General features: G+C 32.4%; 1 protein-coding gene across 1 annotated transcript; it reads right to left on the bottom strand.

Annotated features, from left to right (window-relative positions):
- Positions 1–7,264: 7,264 nt before the first annotated feature.
- Positions 7,265–25,319, bottom strand: LOC123701468 (aspartic and glutamic acid-rich protein-like). The gene is made up of 6 exons (XM_045648957.1): positions 23,766–25,319; positions 19,242–19,309; positions 11,494–11,652; positions 11,003–11,167; positions 9,191–9,292; positions 7,265–7,996 (listed from the first exon to the last, which is right to left on the bottom strand). Exons 1-6 carry the CDS (start codon positions 25,261–25,263, stop codon positions 7,814–7,816), a joined length of 2,175 nt encoding a protein of 724 aa, XP_045504913.1. The 5' UTR covers positions 25,264–25,319; the 3' UTR covers positions 7,265–7,813.
- Between the last annotated feature and the right edge of the window lie 1,868 nt (positions 25,320–27,187).

Here is a 27,187-nt window from a genome sequence, read left to right as displayed (position 1 = left end):
CTCCCCATACAATTGATGGGAGAGACAAAATAGTTGCGGAGACAAAGTTGCTCGTGTGCGCTAGCTCTTAAGTTCTTCATAAATTGCTTATTTAAGGTTATTACACATAATGAAGAATCTATGTAGATACTCCTTTGAACAGATAATTTAAACCTTTTTTTTACGTTGGGAAATGCCTTTACTTTGCAGATAATTAATTAAACCTGACATTTAAAGTTAAAACTCATTTTCAATAATGGGCTGAAAACTGAAATAAAATGTCAGTCAAGAAGTAAATTTCCACGTGGCTTCTGTCGCCGGAACAAGAGCTATCGCCGAGTCATCTCCGCCGACTGATCTTTTGAATGTCACACAGATATAAGTTACTGGAAGTGAACATAGAAACCTTTTATTTTATAACCTACTAGCTTACCGCCCGCGCCTTCGCCCGCTTTGTCTAAAACCTAATAAATTATATAGTTACTAAAACCGTCCTCTTGAATCACTCTATCTATTAAAAAAAAACGCATCAAAATCCGTTGCGTAGTTTTAAAGATTTAGGCATACTTACATAGGGACAGAGAGAGCGACTTTGTTTTATACTATGTAGTGAAGATACAAACATACCTAATGAGGCTTAGATACCTACTGATTTTTATTCCTTAATAATTGTAATAATAATAATTTATTTTTTAATTTTTATTCCTTAATGTAATAATGGCAATAGAATTTGATAATAAAGTATAGATACGGAATATTATGTAGGTAGTTAAGGTCTACCAGAATCTGATGGCATATTTATATTTAAGAAATAAAAGATTTTCATGTGGCAACTTATTTGACAACTATCAAATTGGTTGTCAAATTATTTGTCTTTTTTGCAGTTGATGAATAATTTTTAGGATTTTGCCTAAAAATTCTTCGAAAATGTCGAAAAAGCCGCTGCGATCACAAGCAAGAGGTGTTGTTTATAATGTGTATAGAAAAACATTCGATGAAGAAGGGTCAAACACATCACAATTTTCAATTTTGAAGATTTTATTGGTAAATTGGACTTACCCGTTTTGATACTTTAAATTAAAAAAGATTATAATATTTAGGTAACTATAATATTGTTTGTTGATTAGAATATAATTTTATGAAAACTTATTAAAGGAGTTTCCAATACGGCTATTCGTCAAGTCCAAGCTGTCCAAGTCAATTTTATAATGTGTGTATAAGTTAATACTTATGAAAATAAACATAGTTTTATTTTATTTTATAAAAAATTATAAGCAGTTTTGATCTACATTAACATTATATCGATATTTTCACATGGCATACTGGTAATGAATATACAAATATAGGTATGTGTAAATAATAATATGTATTACCTGTATAAAAGTAATATGTATAATTGTATATTATACATGTAAGTATGTACCTATACAATATTAAGTCGATATCTCATTATTAAGTACAGTATTGTCCACTTATGTAATGTGACTAATGATATTGAGGACAAAATAAAAAATAAGCAGTATCAAGATCGTTCAGTCCATTTTCCCCAGGGTTGCACACTCAAAATTTTGATTTCCCTAATTGCCATCAGATTCTGGTTTACCTATAACTAAGTATTTTAACATTAAAAAAAATTGAAAAGATTTGATCATACGTCGGGAATCAAACTTGCACCTTTCGTAGTACCTTGGCGACACCTGACTAGTCAATAATAAGCCATCCTTATCCCCACCTCAGCAATCAAAATTATTTTTTCTTTCAGTTTTATGAGCGAAAGGAGTAACTCCGTAGATAGGTACTGCTTTCCGAATCGGTGGTTAAAATCTTAGATTATTTTGTACTAAGGTTAAAATATGTAATGACGTTTCAAAAGTGCTTGTAAAAGAACTCTAATTGAATAAATAAATGTTTGAGTTTGAGTTTGAGTTCATATTATTATCATCTATCAACCCTTAAAGTTTCTTGTAAATGTTGTTATTTTACAAGCCTTGCATAGATAGATATAGGTACGTCAATAAATTGGCAGTACCTATTATAGTTTTTGAAACAACAAATTGTAAACAAACTTTAAATATAAGAATGGCTTAATAATAAGGGAAACATCTTGTAAACTATATACATGTTCAGACTCAGCCTTGCTCATCATAAGCTGAGAATTTCATTTGGCCAGGGAAATAGTACAGTTTTATAGTGCATTGTGAAGACGTGCACGAGTGATTATGGTTTAAATCAAATAATTGTTCTTAACAGATAAATATAATATAATTGATGCTTTTAATTAATGTAGTAAGTATTATCTTAGGGTACTTACCTATTATAGTTTTTATAGTAAGTATTATCTTAGGGTATTATAGTTTTTATTAAAATAACTGGGCATTCATTGATACGTCGGTAAGTTTAATTAGGCCTTGTAGTAAGTAATAGAGTAGTTAGGTAGGTACTCATATAAATAACTAAACAATATACCTATTTCCATCTTCACCTCAATAACCTAAAAACAAGCATAATATAGGTACACCAAAACACTATTTATTAACGCTTCCCCCTCAGCGGCCGCCCATCAAAAATTATTTCAACGAACAAAACATAATGTAAATTTGAAAGGCGCCAGAGTTATATTTAAGTCACGTTCCTATATTTTAGCAACTATTCCCGGGAGACGCGAGCCGAAATAATAAACGAAGTGTGATGTATCTAATTCGTGAGAGACTTGATATTTTGATGCAATTCAATTATTAAATCGATAATCAATACTGACATATTATTTTGTTTATCGAAAGTTGATTAGGAAGAAGCTAGGAATCCTAGATATAGGTAGTATATCATCCATCCATCCATTCAGCCCGGATAAGTCCACTGTTGGACGTAGGCCTCCCCCATACTGTGCCACAGTTGCCGATCTTTGGCTTTGCTTAACCATCTGCGCCCAGCTGTCTTAACTATATCATCCGACCATCTAGTAGGAGGGCGTCCAACAGTGCGCCGTCCGGTTCTTGGTCGCCATTCAAGGACCTGTATTCCCCAACGAGCATCGGTCCTGCGGGCTATGTTGCCTGCCCACTGCCATTTTAGTGTGGAGATTCTGAGAGCAATGTCAGTTACCTTCGTTCGTCTGCGAATTTCCGTATTGCGGATCTTGTCGCGCAGCGAAATTCCAAGCATTGCTCTCTCCATAGCTCGTTGGGTCACTCTTAATTTATTTATCAGGCCCTTTGTAAACGACCATGTCTCTGCGCCACATGTTATAACTGGCAACACACACTGGTTGTATACTTTTGTTTTTAGGCATTGCGGTATGTTTGACGAGAATAGTATATACTTATAGTTTATTAAGTGTATTTGCTCGTAGCTTTATTAAAAGAGTAGAATTTTATTTCAAAGTAGGAAACTAGATTTTTCTAAATGGTATCTAGCAGTACATGACGTAAACTATCTACAGTAAGTACCTATATTTGCATTTTGCTCGTAGCTTTACTAGTAACCTACAGTAGTATTTTATAACAATGTAGGACCTAGATTCTAGTGCCTATTTGGTAGTAGAGTCTTATATTAGCCATTGTAATTAATCTGTTTGTTATTTATAAATGTATAATATTGAAATTGGAATTCACCAGTGGAAAATTAAGCTCGTAAGCGAAGCCACAACATTTCAAGTTATCACGTTACAGCTGTTCTCTACATAAATTTATCTCCTCCTATGTCTAATCTAATCTCTTGTTATAAATATTTTAATTTATACATAAATTCATCAATATTGGTTCAGTATTTTTATGGGTTCAGTCAATTTGAAGTTAAAATACAACATAGTTAAAGTACGGTAATAAAAGTACCTACTTTAGGAAGGTACAGTACACCATTGTACATAAGTACCTACCTAGACACAGACAATATTTTGATAAAAAAGCATAAATCATACAGAATAAAGTTAGAAAAAAAATTTGGATTTAAAATAACCCAAAATGAAAACAAACAATCATTTCCTTATATAAATAATATTACATAGAACAACACAGAATTCCTGGTACGGATAAAAATGGTTAAAGATATAAAATTCGGTGTTTAATTTAGCACGTAGCAGGATGCGTATTTCCGATAATTTCCTAGGGGAAGTCTGGCCCAGTGAAGCTGTCTTTGCATCTATTTTAATCAACCACGGTAAAATATGAGGTTTTAATATCATTTCTGTATTAAGAAAGGTTCATTTAGAAGATGGATTTTTGAGAATATCGTTTCATATCTTTAGATGTTGAAAGTTATTATAATGGTAGCTAAAGTATTAGAACAACTTATGTGTGTAAAAAAGTTGTACGCGTCCTGAATATTTCTTTTATAAAAAAACTCATCAATGGTTCAAAATGTCACCATAAATTTTCCTTATAGTTTTTTTGGGAATTAGTAACAAATATTGATTTAAACGGGAATCGAATTGATGACAAGACGTGCATATCGGAACCATTCGAGCGAACAATAGAAAAACGATGGTATTCTATCTTATATTGATTTCAATGTATTTCTTAAGACCATCATTTTCACGCTTTTTTGTTTAAAATAGAAAGGATTTCGATTACATCACAAAATAGTAATTTTTAACGTTCCATATTAGAAATAATTAGAACACCTATATATCTACCTATAGGTACTATAAAAAATAATACAGAAAATTAGATAACAAATAGGTAAACGAAATTTTCGTTAACCTATTTTTCAAAGTAAAAAAGACATATTTCATCTCCTTTGATTTCAGTAGGTATAATTCGACAAATAATACGTAGATTAGTAGGTATCTATTTAAGTAAATGTAGAATATATATTTTGCTGCTGAAATAAACTTATTATTTATACACACATGAATGTTATAATATAAAAGCTCGAAAGAAATAACTTTTTACTGCTACACATTCATTAACAAACAAAAACAACGGAGCATGTTTCCACGTAGGTTTCCACGTACCTATCTCGTTATTACGTTATCTATCAAATACACAATATGTATATGGCTCTATTTATTGTATATTATCGATTGTAGGTGATTGTAGGTAATGTAGCAGATAGAGCTACCTAACTGCATATTCACGGATTTTAGAGAAAATATCCTTAAACTTAATTTCTATCAAATACCTAGTTCAAATCTTTTACTACTTCTATACAGGGAGTTTAAAACGGGTTTTATTATAATATTAAAAATAGAAACTGTTCTCTTGTAGAATAGCATCCTCGAGCAGGACATAAGAAAGAATGACATGCCTTGAAACAAGAGTTTTATTTGCGGATAGCACGCCACAAGTGCTTAGGGTGTGGTCTATCACGAGCTTAGCGATTTAAGTTAAATGAATCCTGCTATGCATTTTAATTATTTATTTATATTATAAACGTTAAAGTTACGAAACTTCTATGGATGTATGGAATATGAATGCTTGTTTGTCACTCTTTCACACGAAAACTTAACTGATTTTGATGATACTTGGCAGTGATGTAGCTCGAATTTTTCATATATATTATATATACCTAAGCTATAGAAATACGCTTTGTTTTTCTCGTTTGTAAAGCGCGGAACAGTACAGGTAGTAGGTACCTAGTAATTTTATAATATTAAGACCAGAACCTTACTCCTTAGCACGTGAATGTGAGGACTGTGAGGATGTGAGAACTGTGAGGTCCTGGATTCGATTCCTAAAAAAGCCTTTGTATGGCATGTAATGAAATGTGTCATGTAGGAGTATTTATTAGATTATTTGTTTAATTTATTCTGCACTAGCTTTCCACCGCGGCATCGCCCGCGTAGCCAAAGAAAAACCCGCATAGATCCGTTCCCGTGGGATTTCCGGGATAAAACCTATCCTATGTCCTTTCTCGGATATAAAAATATCTCTATACCAAATTTCATGCAAATTGGTCAGTAGTTAAGGCGTGATTGAGTAACAGACAGACAGACAGAGTTACTTTCGCATTTATAATATTAGTATGGATGACTAAATATGCATATCCGCTTCCGCTCGTAAATTTGATCCTACCCTTTTAAACCCTGTTGAAGTTTACTTAAAATGCGGTTTTGCGAGAAAAGCTCATTGAAAAATTATAGCTTTCGCCTTTCGGTTATTAAGATTCAGAGCTAAGTGCAATACGTGCAATATTAGTATTATGTATTATAGCGATTGGAATGAGTAGAAGTAAATCTATACCAAGAATTTCTATTTAGTATTGATCACGACATTCATAAATGCCTTGATTTGTTTTATTCTCAAACTTCACTACATAGTATAAAATAAAGTCACTTTCTCTGTCCCTATGTCCCTTTGTATGCTTAAATCTTTAAAACTACGCAACGGATATAGATGCGGTTTTTTAATAGTTAGATAAAGTGATTCAAAAGGAAGGATTTAGTATATAATTTATCAGGTTTTAGACAAAGCGGGCGAAGCCGCGGGCGGTAAGCTAGTAAACACATTTAACTACATACATTCGAACAAAATTCATCACAACATATTCTTTTAATTGTCTCTTAATAGCAGCCTTTTCCACTGTACTATAGTGGTCAAAGATAAACATATTATTATACTTACATATAACACGTGTATTTTATGAGGGTATCTGTATATCGCTAACATGATTTATATCTCCAATTTTGTCCCACGCACATCAGAGTCGTAAAACGGAACGTTCCGTAAATTAGTGCGGCTAATAAATTACTCAATTATCTTTTTTAATATAGATTATCGTAATTGTTATACTTGTTTTGTCGCCTATTTATAGAAAATTTATGAAAAAGTTTATTAGATTATTTTTCTTCGATTTTCAATGAACACTCGTTTTTGTTATACGTAGAATTATTGAGAAACAGTCAAGCTAGATTTTACATTCACATTATATGGAGTAGGTATGTAATACGAATGAAACAATTTAGTAAATAATATAGGTAGGTAACCTTCAAGACAAATAGATCAATTAATAAAATGCTATTGTTAATATCGTTCCTTAAAATATTCACTAGGCAGTTATAAAAAGAAAACAATCATAATATGGTGAAAACAAAACTTTATTAAAAAACAACGTATAAAACATTAAATTAATAGAACATTTAATTGAACACTTATTTACAATCCCTATATACAATAAATTAAACTAATTCACAAGAGTGTAACATAAATCCCCAAATAAAGGTTAAGATTTTACAAAAATGTTAAGATTTGCTTATTTCAAACACTAACAGTGAAACGAAAAGAAGGCTTAATATTTGAGTCCATATGAATATAAATTTTTACGATAACTATTTCTTATGATACCTACTTATCTATGATCTTTATTATTATCGAAAATTCTTAATTAGAAATAAATGAATTGTAGGAAGAATTTAATAATTGTTAAGCAATGTGACAAAAAATCAATGTTATGGCTATTATTCATTAAAACAAATACAAATCATTAGTTACTAATTATACAAAACTTAAAATTTTTTCGAGCTAATTACGCAAACGTGCTTTAACAAAGAGCAAAACTTACGTTAATTTAATTTACGTTACATTTAACATGCTCTTTCCGATATTCTGATTATGTAAACATAGAATTACTATATCTAGGTGAAATTAAAAAAAAGTTAAAAATAAATTATCACCTGTTTTACTGCGGACTTACTCACTATTGTGTGACGACATGTCTGTTAACAGATTTATCTTTTTCTTTCTTAACACTTAAAATTTTGTCAAATGACGTCACAGGACACAACCCTTCACAAAACTATCGAACATCGTTGACAATTATTAAGAGTTAATTTATGAAAAACTCCCTAACATAATAATCCAATTATTTACCAAAATATGTTCTTATGGCTACTTAAAAATTAACCAAAGTACTGCGGGCCGTGTTGGTAATCGTTTCGTCGATCAATCACTACTAAGTTAGCCGTTTTCGCGGGGTAGCCGTGATGGTAGACCCACTTCTTGCCGCCATTCCTACCACCTTCGCCGTGGTGCTGGTGACCGTGGTGCCCGTGATGACTGTGACCTCCAGAGGCACTGTGACCCTGAGAAGATGAAATTTTAATTAAGTATGATACCAGTTTCAAATAGATAATACACAAAATACAATAAGAGAAGGTAAGTTATTTTCAGACATGAGTCATGACGATCATATAAATCGTCTATTAAAGTTATTTTTTTGGAATAATTAATTTATAGGCTCTATTTTACAAAGTCGACCAAATAAAATTACATCCAATAGTCTACTTCGCTCTACTTCCAAATATCCGTCTTTAAATGTATAGTTAGATTTTTTATGTAGATAATGCAGTTAGATTTTTCTATAAACTTGAGAGAACAAAATATGTACCCACTACCCATTCCCAACATCTGCTCAGGCAATTTATTTTTATGTATGTTCAATGGATGATAATATTCTTTTCTCTATCTAAACTCTCCAGACTCTACCTACTAGAACTAATTAAATTTTATATAAATTTATAAAGAATAGAAAAAACTCGATCACGAGGCGGGACTCGAACCCGCATCCTTTCGCGCCATTCCGGGGCGGATGCCTCACCAACTCAGCCACTCGTGACCCGCCCGAGCGATCGAATTTATTCTATTCTTTCAGTTTTTTGTGTCTGAAGGGACACACCGCGCGCCATCTATTGAGATGATTAACAACCATTTCAACCAATATGAAGCACTTTTCAGTGAATACAATATTGTAACGATGGAACACGACCTTTTTTGTTTAATTTATATTTTTGGTTGTATGGCATTCAAATGCTTTATAAATATAAATTTATAAAGAATAGAAAAAATAATTAAATTTTCCTATTTTTATTTCAAAACGTAAAAGCAAAAAACCAATTCTTTGGCAATACAATATCACGGTACATTGAATCCTTCATACTGTAGGTACCTACGTAAATATAAATTATAAGTAATTTGTACGCTACGATGAACACATTACGAATCAACAGTTAGAAGCAATTTGGGGTCGATGGCGTCGATTTATCAATCTGCACAGCATTTAAAATTTCTTAAAATCTAAAAAAAATCGCTTTTGGTATGTAACATAAATTTTCTTAGTAACGTAAGAATATTTTTTTCAAAAGTTACTTCTTTTACAAGAGCTCATACTGGATTTTCTAAATACAAACGAATCCACATTCATATCATTAACGGAACGAAGATTTCAGCATATTATGATCAATAAGATTGTTCTAAACGAAAGGCTACAAAAAAATTACCTTGTTAGTATGTTCATGTCCATTTTTGCTGAAATGTCCCGTGTCGCCCTTCGCGTGGCCCTTGTGGCTTGCTTCTAGATTGGACTTCTTGTAATGTCCACCCTGGAAATAAATTATTATTTGTTAACATCATTATTACATTAATTTAAAAAAATAGATACAAGTCTCTACCAGGTAACACAACAATTTTTGTGAGTTGTCTTTACCACTATCTAAATTAGAAAAAGTTTCGATGCATTACGATGATGGGGAATTTGAAAAAAAAAAAAAAAACACAGAAAGATAAATAAAATCTGGGAACGAAAGCAACACTTATGAATTAACAATACTACTTACTAAGATATAAAAGGTACTTGTTTCCTAAAATCAGACGTACTCAAACAATAATTCACATAACACATTTTTTAATTAAACCATCCTATAAGAATTCACATGACTGACTTTACTGTTTTATTAAATAGCTCTAAATATTCATAACATTTCAAAGGCGTGGGATAAATTAATAAAGTAATAGTAAATAGGAAAAGTTGTAATTAAGTTGATAGTTGTCCATGCAGCCTGTGTCCACGTCTTTTAATAAAAGTTCTGTTTAATTATGCACTGAGCTTCGAGTGGGAAGTAAAATATCTATACCATGTAAGATGCTTTTTATAGGTGACTGCGTTTTTAAATTAGTTTTTCGTACCACGTTGAGGCAATGAATTTGTGTAGTTTTACTTTTATTATTTTAAATTTGGACGATCATAGTATAATGTGGTTGCTAATAAAGTGGAAGGTATTTTCGAATTGTAAATCTTATTTTGGATAGACACCATTTCCCTAACATCAGAATTGAGATAAAAAAGAGGTACACAACAACATGTAACCTGTTATTTTTCAAAATATAAGGAATTCTCTACGTAAAACTTAAAGTTAAGATTCGATTCTGAAAGAGCGTTTACATCTGTTTTACTGATCGATATTATTTACAAGGCAACAGGCAAACTGCAGTTTGGAAACACAGGCTGTGCATTACTAAACCTAACTTTATTATTATATTTCCCAATCATTTCACTAATCTAATTTATTCACGGGTGAGATGATACCACCGGGGTCGAACCTAGGACCTCTCGATTAGAACGCTTTCATGCTTCTAAAGAAGGCGGTATTTAACTGCAATAATGTGATGAAATACCGTGAAAATCAATCTCGGTATTCTTGCGACAACTCATTTAAATGGATGTTTTTATCAATTTTCTACAAGCCCTAATGACCTTGAATACGATTTTTCATAGTCTAGATTGCTGGAAATATTAGGATTCACTAAGATCTAGTTAGCTAAAACGACAAAAAAGAGAATAATATCGATCTACTAGACCGTGACAGCAATTTATTTGTAACACACTATTTTTGTATTTTGACACAGCGGAATAATTTAACGGTAATGTTCGTTTTGAAATTGCACCTACAGTTTCAACAAATAAATGTAAGTTTTAAAATTTCAAATTTAGAGAAAATCACAATATTTTAATCCTCAATTTATCTATTTAATTGGTTAAAATTTTAATAAAAAAAATAACTTCAGTTACGATGAATCGGATTTGAAACTACGATACTAAAATACACAAAAAATCCCGGAAATTTTCCGGCAGGATTCACAGGCCTACATGAAGTACGAAGGATTTACAGGCCGTCCTTTCGACTGCAAAACATTCGTACTTCATCTTAAGTTACAAATTCAACCTTATCTTGAACCAATGACATACACCCCTCTTGCTCTATCATCATTTAAACATCTCTCGTCTATCTGAATAAAAACTACAGAACACATACCATAGAATGTTCCTTCTCACTATGATGTCCTCCATGCATCTCTATTTCATCCGAGTCTCCGTCTTCTTCAAAGAACTCTACTCTCTTCTCATATTCGTCTTTCTTGTGAATATCGTGGCTACCTTTAGTGCTGTGTCCCTTTGAATGCTTGCCTGATTCTTCGTACTGTAAACAGATGGTTAGTTATTCTGAACTATAATTGATTTTATTATTTTATACAAACTCACGAAAAATTTAAATAAGTGAGCTTGCTATAAGTTTCTTTCATGCATCTTAAGGAGCATTAATGATAGAATTTTAATACTTAAAATATAAAACCTAAGCAACAGCTTATTTGCTAATACAAAAAAAATATTTTCTGAAAAATTAATATAAACTTCTGCGTTGCCGTTGGGATTGATTGGATTTTACACAAATGTTTTTACATTCTTGGATGAAACATTTTCATTCTAAAACCTTAGGTAGTTTTAAGGATGCGTATAAGAACTTACCTTCGCATGTTTCTTCCCGTGTTCCTCATGATGATGAGCTCCATAATGCTCCTTCTCATCATGGTGCTTCTTATCTATTCCACCCTGGTCCTTGTACTTATCGTGGTGACTCTCCTTGTCATGGTGGCCCTTGCTGGTCTTCGTGTCTTCGTGGTACCCCTGAATTATATTGAACAATGAACATATCAATTTTATGGTTATTTTTATTAGTGGTCGTGGCTAAAGATGTTAATACAGTCACGTTATATTCATAAGCATCTTTGGAATGTTAGAATTTAGTTGAATTATAAATATAATAGGTATATCGTTGTTAAACTTTGAACATAAAAATCGACAGATATATTGTATTTTCATGATGCATCAATTTTTTTTCTTCATAAAATGCAGTTATTTTATCAAGCAAACTAATTAATTAATATCAATAGATAATCTTAATAATCCTGACCAAAGAGGAACTAACTGGAACACATAAAGGAACATTCTTTGAATACAGCGGGTTAGAACAATGACTTTTAAACAATAAAATCATCGAAATGAACGGACAAGCTTGTTGATAAAAGATCAGAGCCGGCATCTTGTTAATGGAAGTTGGTTAATTAAAACGAAACCAGAGTCATGTCAGTTGTACTGTCCTGCTGTAATTGACTTGTGAACTTTGCGTACTAAGGATACTCGAATGATTCACGGAGTTGTTTATTATTTGTTTTAATATCGGATCAGAACTTGAAGAATAATGGTAGTAGTATTTCTTTGAGAAATAATGACTTAAAGCTTGTGAAATAAATTGAGGTTACTATGATCCCGACAATTACTTGACACGCAATGGATAATAGCTGATATTGAAAACAATTTATTGTCCTAAAATTCAAGCATTTTAAATATTTATTATAAAGTTTAAGGATAGGTAGCCTGTTTAATAATTTTTTTTAATGTTATTTCTTAAATTTACAAATACATTTTTGTAATATAATTTAAACCCATTTGTTAGAATTTAGAAATCTAATGTCAAAGTTGAAGTGAGATAGATCGAGTTGCGAATGAGAACTCATAGTAAAAGTGTCTTTGATGACAACTTGCGAACTTATATAATTTATACAAATTAAAACGGACCAGTTATAGCAAGTTATGAATTATAGTGCTTAGTGTCTAATGGTTGGGACTGGAATTGAATCCTAGACTCTATAATTGAGCTCGAGAAAATTCAAGTTTTAATTATTGAAAGTACCTATTGGACATTCCTGGAAGATTCCATATGAACGTATAGACCTTAGAATAAGTAATTTTAAATTGAATTATGGACAGTGAATTTTGTTACGTAGTTCTCTGGGATTAGAATTACAGGACATTAGAATTTCATAATTTTTTTTCGACCTGCGCTGAAGCATTATTCAACTATTGTTACATTTTTAGCATGTTAGTCCGTAGCCGTAAGTGTCTCTACATAACGACAAAAATAGATATCTAGTTAAAATGCGTAATGTTTTAGAAGATTTACTATTTAACAAAGTAAGCCACACTTCTCTAAACGAAATCTCATTGATTATAAACCATACATGAAACAATTTGTGAGAACTTTTATTATATAACTAACACACTAGCTCTACTGTGTTATACAAACAAATATATAATGAAAACAAAACTTATCAATATTAGCGATTGTCCAAAGTTTGTTATTATTAGATCATCTAAAACACATCGTGAAAACAAAGCAACACAATGGTGGTTTTTGTTCTCGAAGTCTCGAGTCGAATGGACTGGTGTTTCTATGTAAGAAACATCTATACTAATATTATAAAACTGAATAGTTTGTTTGTTTGTTTGAACGCGATAATGATACGAACTACTGGTCCGATTTGAAAAATTCTTTCAGTGTTAGATAGCCCATTTATCAAGGAAGGCTATAGGCTATATTATATCATCACGTTAAGACCAACAGAAGCACAGCACTGCGGGTAAAACAGCGGGGCACAGTTAGTAATCAATATAGGTAGTTAAAAAACTAAAAACACTAATAAAAGCGTCTTAAATTAATGTCTAATGGCTTATAAGACTAGTTCTATATTTTCATAGAGATATGCATGTACTTATGATTAGTAACAGCAGAATATAGTTGCTAAGTTCTTTGGCAAATAGTACATAGGTACAATTTATGTTATTCTAGTGTCTAGTCTAGACCATGTATAGGAATCTGAAATTTACATAGCTGAGAAATTTGATTGTTTCTTGTAAATTGGGATATCAGAATTCCTTTTCGAGTAAATTGGACGATTATTATTATTTTCAATTTGAAAGCATTTTTATTTCAGCTAGAATTAAAAAAGTTTGTTTTATTTCTTTCCTTTCCTTACAGTAATGTAAAGGTTGCCTGGTAGAGATCGCTACATAGCGATAAGGCCGCCCTTTCCTTTTTTAAATGTATTGTTTATTGCTTTTTGTTTTTATGCCTATAGCAATAAAGAATTTTCATTCATTCATTTCATTCATTCAGATAGTTAATGTTTTGATCAAAATATTAAAGAGAGATAATTTCAATTATTATTTACACACTACACAGGCAATATTTAAAGACATTGTTTTACAATTTTATCGACGATTAATTTAAAAATATAGGGTTAAATTGGTACAAATGTTAAAAACATGTTTTACATGTTAGGAACATTCACCACTCACTTTATCCGTTTTGTACCATGGTTTAAATCTTGATAGTGTATAATAAAAGTTTATAGGATCGACAGTGTGTCTCCATTCAGGTGCTCTTGTTGATGCTGTCTAAATACACAATAAATTATTAAATATAGGTATGTAGATAATAATATTATGTGTTTAAAAATATCACGTAATTTCTAACCAAACTTCTGTGAAAATCTTTGACTAATTAAAAAAAAGGGAATGTATCAGGGAATAATTATTATTATGATGTAGAGTGAAATACGTATTTATATACTAGCTTTCGCATAGTTTCCGTTCCCGTGGGATTTCCGGGATAAATCCTATCCTATGTCCCGGGATAAAAAGTAGCCTATGTCCTTTCTCGGGTATGAAAATATCTCCATACCAAATTTCATGAAAATTGGTTCAGCAGTTTAGGCGTGATTGAGTAACAGAGCCAGAGTTACTTTCGCATTTATAATATAAGTATGGATTAAAAGCATTGGTTATATAAATAGTTTTGAAGAGTGAACTTTACCTAACTCGAGTCCGCGTGTAAAATAGCTATTCAAAATAATATCTAGAATCTGACTTAGCATGACCTAGGTTGAGCTCAAATTATCGAAGTTAATATAACTTTAAATGATTATCTCACAAACCAAATCAAATTAAACGAATAATAAATTTGTAATTAAATAATTCAAACTCAACACATTGAAATTGGATTACATTTTCAAAGTTAAAATTAGGGGTGTTTTGCCCTTTCAAGTTTGTTGTTGTAGTCGTATATTAGGATTTACATGAGGAAATACATCTAATTTTTGCAGAAAAACGTAAATTAAAAGAATAAAATAAAAAACTTAATGATGCTCATGTAATTTCTTCCCCATTATACCTATATTTATGGCTTCTTCAAATAAACTTTTTTTGACATTAGGCTCTACTATATTATACGTAAAAATATTTTCTTAGAACAGGTAGGTAGAAATAAACTTTATAGGTTACTAGCTTTCCGCCCGCGGCATCGCCCGCGCAGTCTAAGAAAAACCCGCGTAGTTCCCGTTCCCGTGGGATTTCCGGGATAAAACCTATCCTATGTCCTTTCTCGGGTATCAAAATATCTCTATACCAAATTTCATGCAAATTGGTTCAGTAGTTGAGGCGTGATTGAGTAACAGACAGACAGACAGACAGAGTTACTTTCGCATTTATAATATTAAGTATGGATAACAAATATGTATGTATTCCCTTTAAAACTACGCAAATACTCCCAATCGTAGGCCAATAGAGAAAATTAGGAAACAGGATTATAACGGTGGCAGGAGATTTGTTTCATGATGCGAGGAAAATTGCATTTGCGTTTTGGTATTACAACTTGTTTATTTAGTGCTGGTGGTAAATACATTTGATACTAGATACTGAATGACCTAGGTATGATGTAGGATTGTAGGCTATGGTAGGTTGGAGTTCAATGATAAGAATACCTAATGCCAGGAAATATGTTGAGCTAATAGATTTTTTTGGTATCATGTCGGACTATATAATTTATGATAATTATGTCAAATTATATAAATTATGATAATAAATTACTTATATTTGGCTAGCGTGATGCGCGGTACACCATCACAAAAAGCCGGTGTCCTTGCAATAAAGACAAATAGGGGCTGATGGTGATATAGAGTCATCTCATAATATAAAAATGAAACGCTAAATTTGTTGCTAAGCGCAAATCTCGTGAACAGCTAAACCGATGTCGTTAATTCTTTTTTTATAATCATAGATTTATAATATTCCTTGAAATACGAGGATAGTTCTTTGAAGAAAAAACGTAAACATGTACCACGTGCAAAGCCGGGGCGGACCGCTAGTTTGTAATAAATATTTAGAAAGCGTTTTTATTAGTCACTAATTGCATTGCATGTTTATTCGACTTCAATATTTTGACTTTTCATTTTACACGTTCATTTTTAGTTTTTCATTCTCAGTGGAAAAACAAACTAAAAATAAATTTCTTCTCATTGTGAACTAGCTCAATAATAACATCATAATATTATGACGACTACATTAATAAGCCCTAGGCCTTACAAACATGTTGTTACACTACACTTATTTTTGAGAGATAGACCTAGAAAAATAATCGCTTACGAACTTTTCTAACAGACTCTTTAATAACAAATTCGGGAACATATTTTGATAACAAGAACAGTTACAATACATTATCTGCTATGAAATCACGGAAGGGCCAAGGCCCAAGGGCTATTATTAGCAACTGATTTACTTCACCATAGACTTAATAAATCATATAACCCATGGCAAGGATTACCAAGCTACGGGGGATAACCAATATTTTGAGCGAAATAAGGTTATTTTAAGAAATTTTCCTTGAAACAACCCCGTATATTATGAGAAGAATGTTGTGGAGCTAAAAATAGATGGGATAATGCGTTTTATGGGATTAGTTGGGGTTTTGATAGAACAATAATATTGATAACTACTTATAATATTGCATTCGTACTAATATCTATACTAATATCATAAAGCTGAAGAGTTTGTTGGTTTGAACGCGCTAATCTCAGGAACTACTGGTCCGATTTCAAAAATTCTTTCAGTGTTAGATAGCCCATTTATTGAGAAAGGTTATATATCATCACGCTAACACCAACAGGAGCGTAGCCACGCGGGTGAAACCGCGAAGCGCAGCTAGTTGGTAATACCGTTGACTCTATCTTTATTTTCACCAGACCGTAGAACATGTTTGAATGAATTTTGATTTTTAAATAGATTTAATAAACATAAATTGCCGTAAATTACTTTTTTGTCCATGAAAATATCAAAACTTGAGGAGAAACAGTAAAACAAGCAACAAATGTCTGTCAACGTGTAACGCAAACACGCGATCATAACGACGGAAAAAAATGTGCGTAATAGATAGTATTTGGTCAAAAAACGTTTTATTACAAATTTTAAACGCCTTGACATCGATTATTGTAATTTGTAACGTATCTTTCACTTTCAAATAATTTCACTAAGCGTAAAAATATTCAATTGTAAAATGCGTTCAAAACCGCGAGTAAAAGCTAGTAAAGGAAAAATATATGAAGGTATAGACCGTATCATAATTTTACGACACGCATCAACAAAGTTGGGAGGTTGTAAAACATTTATGAGGTGTTACCGCTTATTTTAATATAACACACGGTACTGTTTTGTATTATTTTTTACTAATAAATATGTATTTGTATTGGGTTTGTTAGGTAGGTATACATTTCACATATTAACATCTACTAAGGAAATAAGATGATAGATTTATAGATAGATTTATAGGTTACGTAGGCGGTCCCAAAATTACCCGACCTGACTTACGTACTGGCAGTTTTATTCGACTAAATACTCTTTTTAAAAAGTCTGATCAATGCGGATTTTAAATTTGGAATTTGAACACACTAGGTCATTTGTCATTTGTTTTGTAGTCCTTGAAAGTGAACGCTGTCAGAGAATTTTCTATTAAGGAAAAAATTGGTCTACGATACGTCATTCAATACTTTCATTTGAAAGGCCTCAGCCCAACTAACATAAAAGAAGAGCTAGATTCTACATTGGGGGAGTCTTCTCCTTCGTTTACAACGGTAAAATATTGGGTGGCCGAGTTCAAACGTGGCCGAACGAACTGCCAAGATGAACCTCGCAGTGGGCGACCAAATGAGGTGACTTCACCAGAAATGGTAAAAAAATCCACAAAATTGTATTGGATGATCTTCGACTAAAAGTGCGCGAGCTAGCAGATATGGTAGGCATTTCAAAAAGTGCAGTACATCGTATCTTAACTGAAAACTTGGACATGAGGAAGCTGTGCGCAAGGTGGGTGCCGCGATTACTCACACTAGAGCAAAAACAGCGTCGTGAGGATGTTTCAGTTGAGTGTTTGGTAAAATTTCGAAGCAATAGTGCAGAGTTTTTGCGTCGATTTATTACCATGGATGAAACGTGGGTTCATTATTTCACACCGGAGATGAAAGAACAGTCAAAGCAATGGACTGCAAGGGGAGAATTGGGCCCAAAGAAGGCAAAAACGGTTCCATCGGCAGGAAGAGTCATAGCATCGGTTTTCTGGGACGCTTGTGGGATAATCTTCATAGATTATCTACCAAGAAGAAAAACCATAAACAGCAAGTAATACGCAAACTTGTTGCAGCGTCTAAGTGAAGAAATAAAGATAAAACGGCCTCATCTATCAAAGAAAAAAAGTTTTGTTTCATCGGGACATCGCGCCAGTCCACACCTCCGGCATTGCGATTGCTAAAATCGAAGAATTAAAGTTTGAATTGCTACCTCATGCACCTTATTCATCAGATTTGGCCCCATCTGATTATTTTATGTTCCCAAACTTAAAAAAATAGCTCGTTGGGAAAAGATTTTTTAAGCAATGAAGATGTTGAGTCTACGGTTAATGCCTATTTTGAAGAGCTCGACGGTTCCTACAACAGACGCGGCATTGAAGATATAGAGCACCGCTGGGAAAAGTGTAAAGGACTACAAGGAAGCTATGTAGAGAAATAAATATTATTTATTCCATATTTTTTGTTTTTTCTTGGTTAGGTCGGCTACTTTTGGGACTGCCCTCGTACTTATGCCCGTTTACACCAACAACCCGTAAAATTTAAGTGTCACCTAAGTCAATTTAGGGGATACCTAACGTAAAATTTGCTTTCACCGACAGAGAAGTGTCACCTAAATCGTTAGGTTCGGTAGTGATTTGAAGGGTCCCTTAAACTAAGGAACCCTTACTTAGGAGACTGTTTTGGGGTTATTGGTGAAATCGGGCATTATTATTTTTATAAATTTAGGTCTGTCTGTAGATAATTTATTATCTTTTGCGGTAGTAAATCGAACATTACAACATAAAATAAAAGTAACTTCGTAAATTAACGTAGGTAATTTAAATTATTTTTTTTCATAATTCTGTATTTAGTTATAAAATTCCTCAGAATGTAATATTGATTTCATTGTGTTGTTTTAAACATTTCGTATCTCTAGCTTTGTTAAAGTTTCTTATAAAATTAGAAAAAGTGGGAGATATTGTACTATAAACAAACTCTTACCTCATACGCCTTTTTGCCGTGCTCTCCGTGTTCTTCTGAATATTCCGACTCGTGTTTTCGACCTCCACCTGGTAAAAAATAATTATTATTTATTTAATACGTATTTCTATACATAATAATCCACTCGTCTCTTGTGTCTTAAAGAGTGATCGATTTTTTTCTGTTAATAAAAATGATCTCGTTATAATTATAAAACAAGGATTATTATGTAATTTGTGAAACATTTGTATGGTTCATATGATTATTAGGTATATAAATAAAATTAAATATCTTTATTTATAGAAATAGAAAAAGTCACGTTAATTATAGCATTTATATAGTCGATGACATTTAGATTATGGAACGATTACTCCCCAACCGATATAATCTTTGATAATATCAAACATCTTATCAATCGATGTTGGAAAACTATTTAAGTGAAGTCCCATGTCCCCTAGTGGGGTAAGGGACACACGCATTATACATCTGTTTCACTGATCGATTTTCATTAGGGACAAGTAGGTGATCAGCCTTCTGTGTCCTACCAGAATACTATAACTAGTTTCTTCATTATTACTAATAAAAAAATAACAAAAAAAATATACCGGCCGAATTGATAACCTCCTCCTTTTTTTTGAAGTCGGTTAAAAATAAAACATCATTCATTTCCTGATACAATATATCTAATACTATAGAAATATAGGTAGTTCGCCTTATCGGATTATTGTGATCGAAGCTCTTGTATTTTGCGCTTACAGCCTCACATTACGGTGCATTTACATCAAACGAGCAATTATTCATTCTAACCCCACTACGTAATTTTTTTAGTTTAAACAGGCATAGAGTATTCTTTCGTTGCTCTTAGTGCGTTCGAAAAGACTATGCAATGTTAATACTGAACAACACTGCATACGAGTTTTCGTTTACACTAAAATATCACGAGAATGCTCTTGCTCTAAGCTCTATGTTCGTTTGATGTAAATGCATCGTTGCATGTATAACATTACAGTAATTATTAAATGGAAGATTACATATATCCTAAGCGTATGAAGTAATTAAGCTGTAGCGCTAAAGTAAACTGTATTATTTACCATGCTGATTCTATAATGAAGACATTTTATTTCCTTGAATCTTTTATTATAAACTAACGAAGTTAAATCAAAACTCAAGTTAAAATAAAGGCCTTGAAATTTTCGCAGTAGGCCGTTTTGCGTACAGTCAATTGCAAAAGAAAACAATGACCCAATTGTTTTTAAATATCTCGTCACTGACATTAGTTCAATAGGTCGGAATTTTTGTACACTTTCTATGGACACACTTTCAATTCTGACCTGTAACTAATTGTACGCTAAATATAAATTATCACGCTAATTATAAACAGATTTTGTAATCAATTGGGTGTAAATTTCATTTTTTATTTGTTTTATTTTACTTGGATAAAGCGATTTATCCGTATTTAACTTAGATCATTAAGGTATTTAATGACAACTTTATTTATTGGCAATAGTATCTGATATGTATTTAATAATTAGTACATAATTATAAGCATTACCCAAAGACTTAACGTTGTATAATATCTATGCTTGAAGATATTATATGCACTCTATCTTATAATATTATACACTAGTGGTCCGCCCCGGTTTCGCCCGTGGTACATCGCAATAAAAGGTAGCCTATGTCCTTTCTCGGGTATCGAAATATCTCCATACCAAATTTCATGCCAATTGGTTCAGTAGTTTAGGCGTGATTGAGTAACAGACAGACAGACAGAGTTACTTTCGCATTTATTTTTATGTTATTATAGTATGATTATACACTGAAAAACCTAACCAGAAATTTATCACATAATATATCTAAACATACATTGCCATAAGTTTACCTATATTGTAAATTATTTTTTACCAGTAGGTTCCTAGAAAGCAGTTTTTATTGAGTAACGTAGGCTTTTGTTGTTCAATACCGATTAGCCAAGTCTATTTCTAAAAACAGAATTTTCGGCTTTTGTATTAAAGAAATCTTTTACTAAAGAACTAGGAATTAGTTCAGTATTGCACCAAGTGATATAATTTAATTTAAGTGGACAAAGCCTGGCTTATGTAATAGCATAAAATTGCAAAATCCGCAGAATGTTCACACTTCCTATTTATGTAAGAAAGAAGTCTATTGTCTAATCTTAGGTCTTAAATAAATCAGTACCTATTTTATAAACAACTAGCTTACCGCCCGCGGCTTCGCCCGCTTTGTCTAAAACCTAATAAATTATATACTAAAACCTTCCTCTTGATTCGCTCTATCTATTAAAAACCGTATCAAAATCTGTTGCGTAGTTTTAAAGATTTAGGCATACAAAGGGACATAGGGACAGAGAAAGCGACTTCGTTTTATACTAAGTATGTAGTGATGTTATGGAGCGTTTTTAGATTTCAGAGCAAAATCGATTAAAAATGTCAACACTACCAACAAACATCTTTTTACATTTATAATTACCGTCATTTTCTTATTAGAAAAACGCTATGAAATAAACACAAAAAACAACATTAAGAACACAGTTATTTTGTTTACTCAACAATTAATTACTGCTTAAGCATTTGTTTTACAAATCTCCGTTAAAAAATCTATTAACTTTTTTTCATCAAACGAAGGTCCATTGAACCGACACATAAATAAATAGATTTAACACCGTGACGACGAAAAAGTGGTCACGTATCGCTTGCCCTCAGCTTGAACCAAAAAACTTTGATGATCCATACTTTTTACTATTTTTAACTGACTTCAAAAAACAGGAGAATCTTTGTTCGAGTATTTTTTGGTATTCATCAATTTCTCCGCCACTTATTTTCGATTAATTTTTGAAGTGAAACTTCTCTAAGTGCCTTGAGAGTAAATAAAAGTCGTTTCATAGCAATACCGACACGTTATTGAGTAATATAAGGCAAAGATTTTGGTATCTTAGAATGTTGCCAAAGAAGTTTCACTTCTGACACGTGTGCTCAGCACATCCGCTCTTTTTATTTTAAAGTCTTCGAGGGGTGAGGCGGTCCTATTAACCAGTCATAATTTGATGGTAAAATGCAAAGGACATTGAGGGCAGCTATTAAAATAAGTCGGTTTATATTTATCTAAATCACGTTTCCATAATTCCTAGACTCCATTTATATGGAAATTCATCTACACTAATAATATTATAAAGAGGAAAACTTTGTTTGTTTGTTTGTTTGATTGTAATGAACAGGCTCATAAACTACTGAACAGATTTTGATGAAATTTGGCACAAAAAATCTTTAGACCCTGAGAAAAACATAGGCTACCTTTTATTGCGAAATATGTACCACGGGCGAAGCCGGGGCGGACCGCGATTCGGAGATATAAAGAGAGCTACATTTGCTGTTGTAATATCACCTATTTATTCGGTGAATGTGAATAATTTTAAGATTTAGATTACCTGAATCACCCACATAATTAAGTTAGTAAAACTTTATAAGTTACATTGTAAGTTATATCGGTTCAAAAAAATATTTGGATCATTATCAGCAAAAGAAGATTTGTCGTCCTTAAGAATTTTCATAAAAATATTTTATTAAGATAAAAGGGATCATTTAAGCGTGATAGTCAATACGGTAATCATGTCGTATCTTACTTGACCCATCTTTCGGAACCCTTGTTAGAAATTAGGTACTTTTGACGGAGTGAACTTAAAAATCCTGACAACAACTTAAATTAGACCGTATGCCAATGGAACAAGGAACAAATTTAAGGAGCAAAATGTAGAGTAGATTGTCTCTCGCCTGTAAATCGCTCGAGGCTTCAGTATATTTTGGTAGAAATGCGTCGGTCGAAAATGCAAAGTGGATGGACCTCGATATACAGTTCTGAATTGTTGCTATGATATTACCTATTTGGAAATTGTTTCGTGTACGTTTTAATAAAATATATTGATTACTATTTTACTTAAATCGCACTTTGAATACATGAAGATATTCTTTTGTAAATGCTAGTATAAAATGTTAAAAAATATATTTACGAGTATAGGTGAAGTAATTTTTTTATATTTTGCATAATTTGGGATCAAAACAATATCAGAATACAAAAAGGTTTTTACCAACCAATACACGATATTTTTTATTTTTGAAGTGAAACTTCTTTATCGGTGTTGGAAAAATTTTGTGTAAAATTTTTTCGTTACGCGTGTAATTTTTCCGTTACGCGCCATCTTTTTATTATCCCTACCACGCGTGATTCGACGTATTTCTGTAAAGTTGCATGTAGTAAATTATTTTTTGAAAAATGAGGTCATAAAGAAGTTTCACTTCTTACGTGTGTACACTAGTACACGCAAAAATTTTTTGATATCTAGCTTCTTTACCATAATTATTGATGATGTCTTATTATTTATTTTTAATCAATTTTATTAAATCTCTTCAAATAAGTCACCAAGGCTTTCATAGCATAAATATTTATGTGAATCATGTATAAGATTATTAATTTACGACATTAATAAACGTGTTTACATAAAAACATGCAATTAGAATACCTTTCAATTCTTACCTTTTTCGTGGCTATAATCTGCAATCTTCTTCTCTTCTTCTTTATCAGTTGACGCATGCGTGGAGTCAACGTCTGCGCCTGACGTTGCAGAAGGGATTGCGTCAGACGCAGACGGTGCGGTGTTCGATGCAGACGAATCCACATCCGAAGCAGTTGTGTCAGACGCCGATGCATCAAAACCAGTTGTATCAGACGCTGTTGTTGGCAGACTTATCGTCTCTGTATTGAATGTTATGGGTGACGCAGTTGTCTTTGCTTTATTTCGCTTATTTTTCCTTTTCTTAGGGAAGAAACGCGTTGGCTCACCTTCCTTTGAATCATCATCTGCTGGGACTAATGATATTCTTACGTTGTCATCATCTGCTGAATATTTGGCTGAAAACTTTTCATTAGATTTTTCCGCTTTGGGTTTTGGTGTTGTACTTTCGTTTTCATCAACGATCATATAAAGTTGAGGATTTCTAAAAACGGACAGCTTACCAGTAGCTACAGATTTTTCCTTTTTGGATTTGCGCTTTTTGCTCTTTTTAGGTGATTGTGTAGTTGTCGTCGTTGTTGTTTTTTCATGATTAAGTTTATACTTATCCTCTACAGATCCAACATCATCGTTGTATTCTTCATAATCAGTTATTTTCTTCCATTTTGGTCCTTTTCCTTTTGCGTACTTATCATTCTCTTCACTAGATCCTAAGTTGTCTCTTTCGAAATCTTCTCGGAATAATTCTTCCTCTTTTACTTTTTCATTTATCGCACGTTGCTCTTGTGCATGTCGTTCTTTTAAATCATCAACGCTACTTAACAATTTTGCTTTCTTTTCCTCGCTTTCACGCTTTTCTTCATCGACAACTTCAGGTTTTTGCTTTTCAGAACTCGCTTCTTCGTATTCAACATCATCTTCATATCGCCTCGGGCGTTTCTCTTCTTTTTCATCACTTTCGGCCTCTGGTTGTATATCTTGTTTTTCATCTTTAGTTTTAAGGCTTTCCTTTTCTTCACTAACATTTTGATTTTCTTCCTCTGATTTTTGCTTTGCTTCCTGATTTTCTTTGTTACGCACTTGTATAGCTTTTATCACGGGATCGTCTACAGGTTTGGTTATTATATTTACGATTCCATCTATATCAGATATATTTTGGCTTATCGGTTTATTCGGATCAACAGGTTCTGCAGGTCTGTTTAAGTCAGACCATTCCTTCTTTTCATAATAATCTTCGTTGTCGCTTTCGCCTTGACCTTTATCATAATAATCATCGCCGTTTGGTTCGGCGACAGCTTTTAGTATGAAATTCATAGGCGGTGCGAGTCGTTTTTTCGGTTTCGCTTTGGCCACAGCCACGAACTCTCCGAGCTCCTCACCATGCTTGTTCTTGAAGGGGACCCAGTCCGGAAAGAATTCGCTATTTGCAGCACGCTTCGTCACATTTTTATCACTCACTCCGATGCTCAGCGAGTAGCAACTTGGAGTTAAAAGGAAAAAAAGTAAATTGAGCGGCGACATATTGATATGAGAGAAGTGTTCATAGTATCATATTCGTATTTTATAAATACGCGAGATGTCGGCTCGGACGCGCGGGAGAAACTGTCGCCATTGGTTGAACTACTATTATTTATACTGTTTGTAAAATGATTCTCTTCGGTGTGGAGCGATGGCAGAATAGCGTTGATAAGACTTTTACTTTCAGTTCATTGATTTAAATTATTAACAGTTTTGACTGCAGCAGGGCAGCATTAAAAGCTTTAGGATTTTAATATCAATTTAAGAAATTATTCTAACACTACTCAAGTTTAATATTTTATCAATTTTGAATAATTGAAGATTGATAAAAAAAATTATACACTAATACCGATGAGCTTATTTATTTGATCACTGTTAAATCAAATTTTATATGCTAACATAATAACGTAAATTAAATCGAGAAAAATAACCACTTTTGGATGTGATCATTAGATGTTGTACCTACTACCGAAAAAAGGAAATTTAAAAAGTCGCACCTACATTAAGTCTATCAATAGTTAATTTAAGAGACACCGTGAAGTCACTTCTCAGTACAATATACAAACATAAACGGACGTTTCATTTGATTTTATTTAGTTCCGCGATTACATATATTTTAATTAACTATTTTGTAATGTGATTTAGTGGTTTATTTCTTTAAAAACTGTATCTAATTTATAGTTTCATGAAGCAAACTAGTAGGTGCATAACATTTTTCGAAATCGTCCAAACACTTCAATTAAATTTAAGATGGGTATGAAAAGTTGCAGTCGTTTAAATTTCAATTGTTTACGAATAATTTATTCGTAGCTTTGATGTTGCTATTCTGCCAATGGAAGACACATGCATAATGATTAATGCATGTTTCACTTCTCCGCTTTATAAACAATATTATGTATGATTTACTTTGATACGATTTTAGGTTTGAGCTGAAGAAATATTGATGATGTTTTAAATTCTAGAACCAACAAAAGAGCGGACTCACTTTTTACAAGACTGTCACCGTCCATGAATGTTCGTACTGTCGGGGACTGGGAAGGATTTGGCGAAATTATGGTTTTTTATTCGTATACTTATAACCTAGTGTAGTAGAATTAATAATACAGCTAAATATGTTCATTTACGAATTTTTACTTAATACTAATGATTGTTACCATTATTACCTAGAATTAGATAATGTATAAAATAAGATATATTTTTATGCAATTTTTACGACTGGTTTTCGTAAGACAATACAAATATAATAATATTAATTTTATTATATAAAAAAGTGAAGTCCCATGTCTCCTAGTGGGGTAAGGGGCAGATGCATTATACATCTGTTTCACTGATCGATTTTCTTTAGGGACAAGTAGGTGATCAGCCTGTGTCCTACCAGACCGAGACATTTTTTTTTCTTCGTCTCCACCACATTTTTTTTCTTCGTTTCCTCGTTGTTACGCTCACGCGTCAACCACTGTACCAAGGAGGCGGTCAATTTTATTATATGGGTAGAAGTTATTTTTGAAAGCGTGATTTTCCGATCTGCCCACACATTCTAAGGCCACATTGTAAGCAATATTCAATTTAAGAGGTAATTTTGATCTACGTTATAAGCACCTAAAATTATGTATTTCATTATACGCTGATATGAGTTGTTTACACTTTTAACATAGCTTAAAGAAGCAATTATTTTTTCCTAATTGTTTATTGTCATTGGATGATGAAATGATAATGAAGAGATAAATCTGTGATCCTTAGAACGAGATCTAACGAGCTACAAAATGTTTATGATAAAAAAATTCTGTCATACTTAATTTAGATATTAACGTCCAATTTTAAACATAAGGTAAGCCAGCATTTTCAATGTAAACGCACAATTATTTGAATGATAAGTCACGCACTACCAAGCAATTGATAGTGGAGTGTATGTACCTACCAACCCACG

Source organism: Colias croceus, chromosome 21 (assembly GCF_905220415.1).
Source record: "Colias croceus chromosome 21, ilColCroc2.1".
Taxonomy (NCBI): Eukaryota; Metazoa; Arthropoda; class Insecta; order Lepidoptera; family Pieridae; genus Colias; species Colias croceus.
Note: the sequence above shows the minus strand (reverse complement) of the source record. Positions and strands in the feature narration are given on the sequence as shown.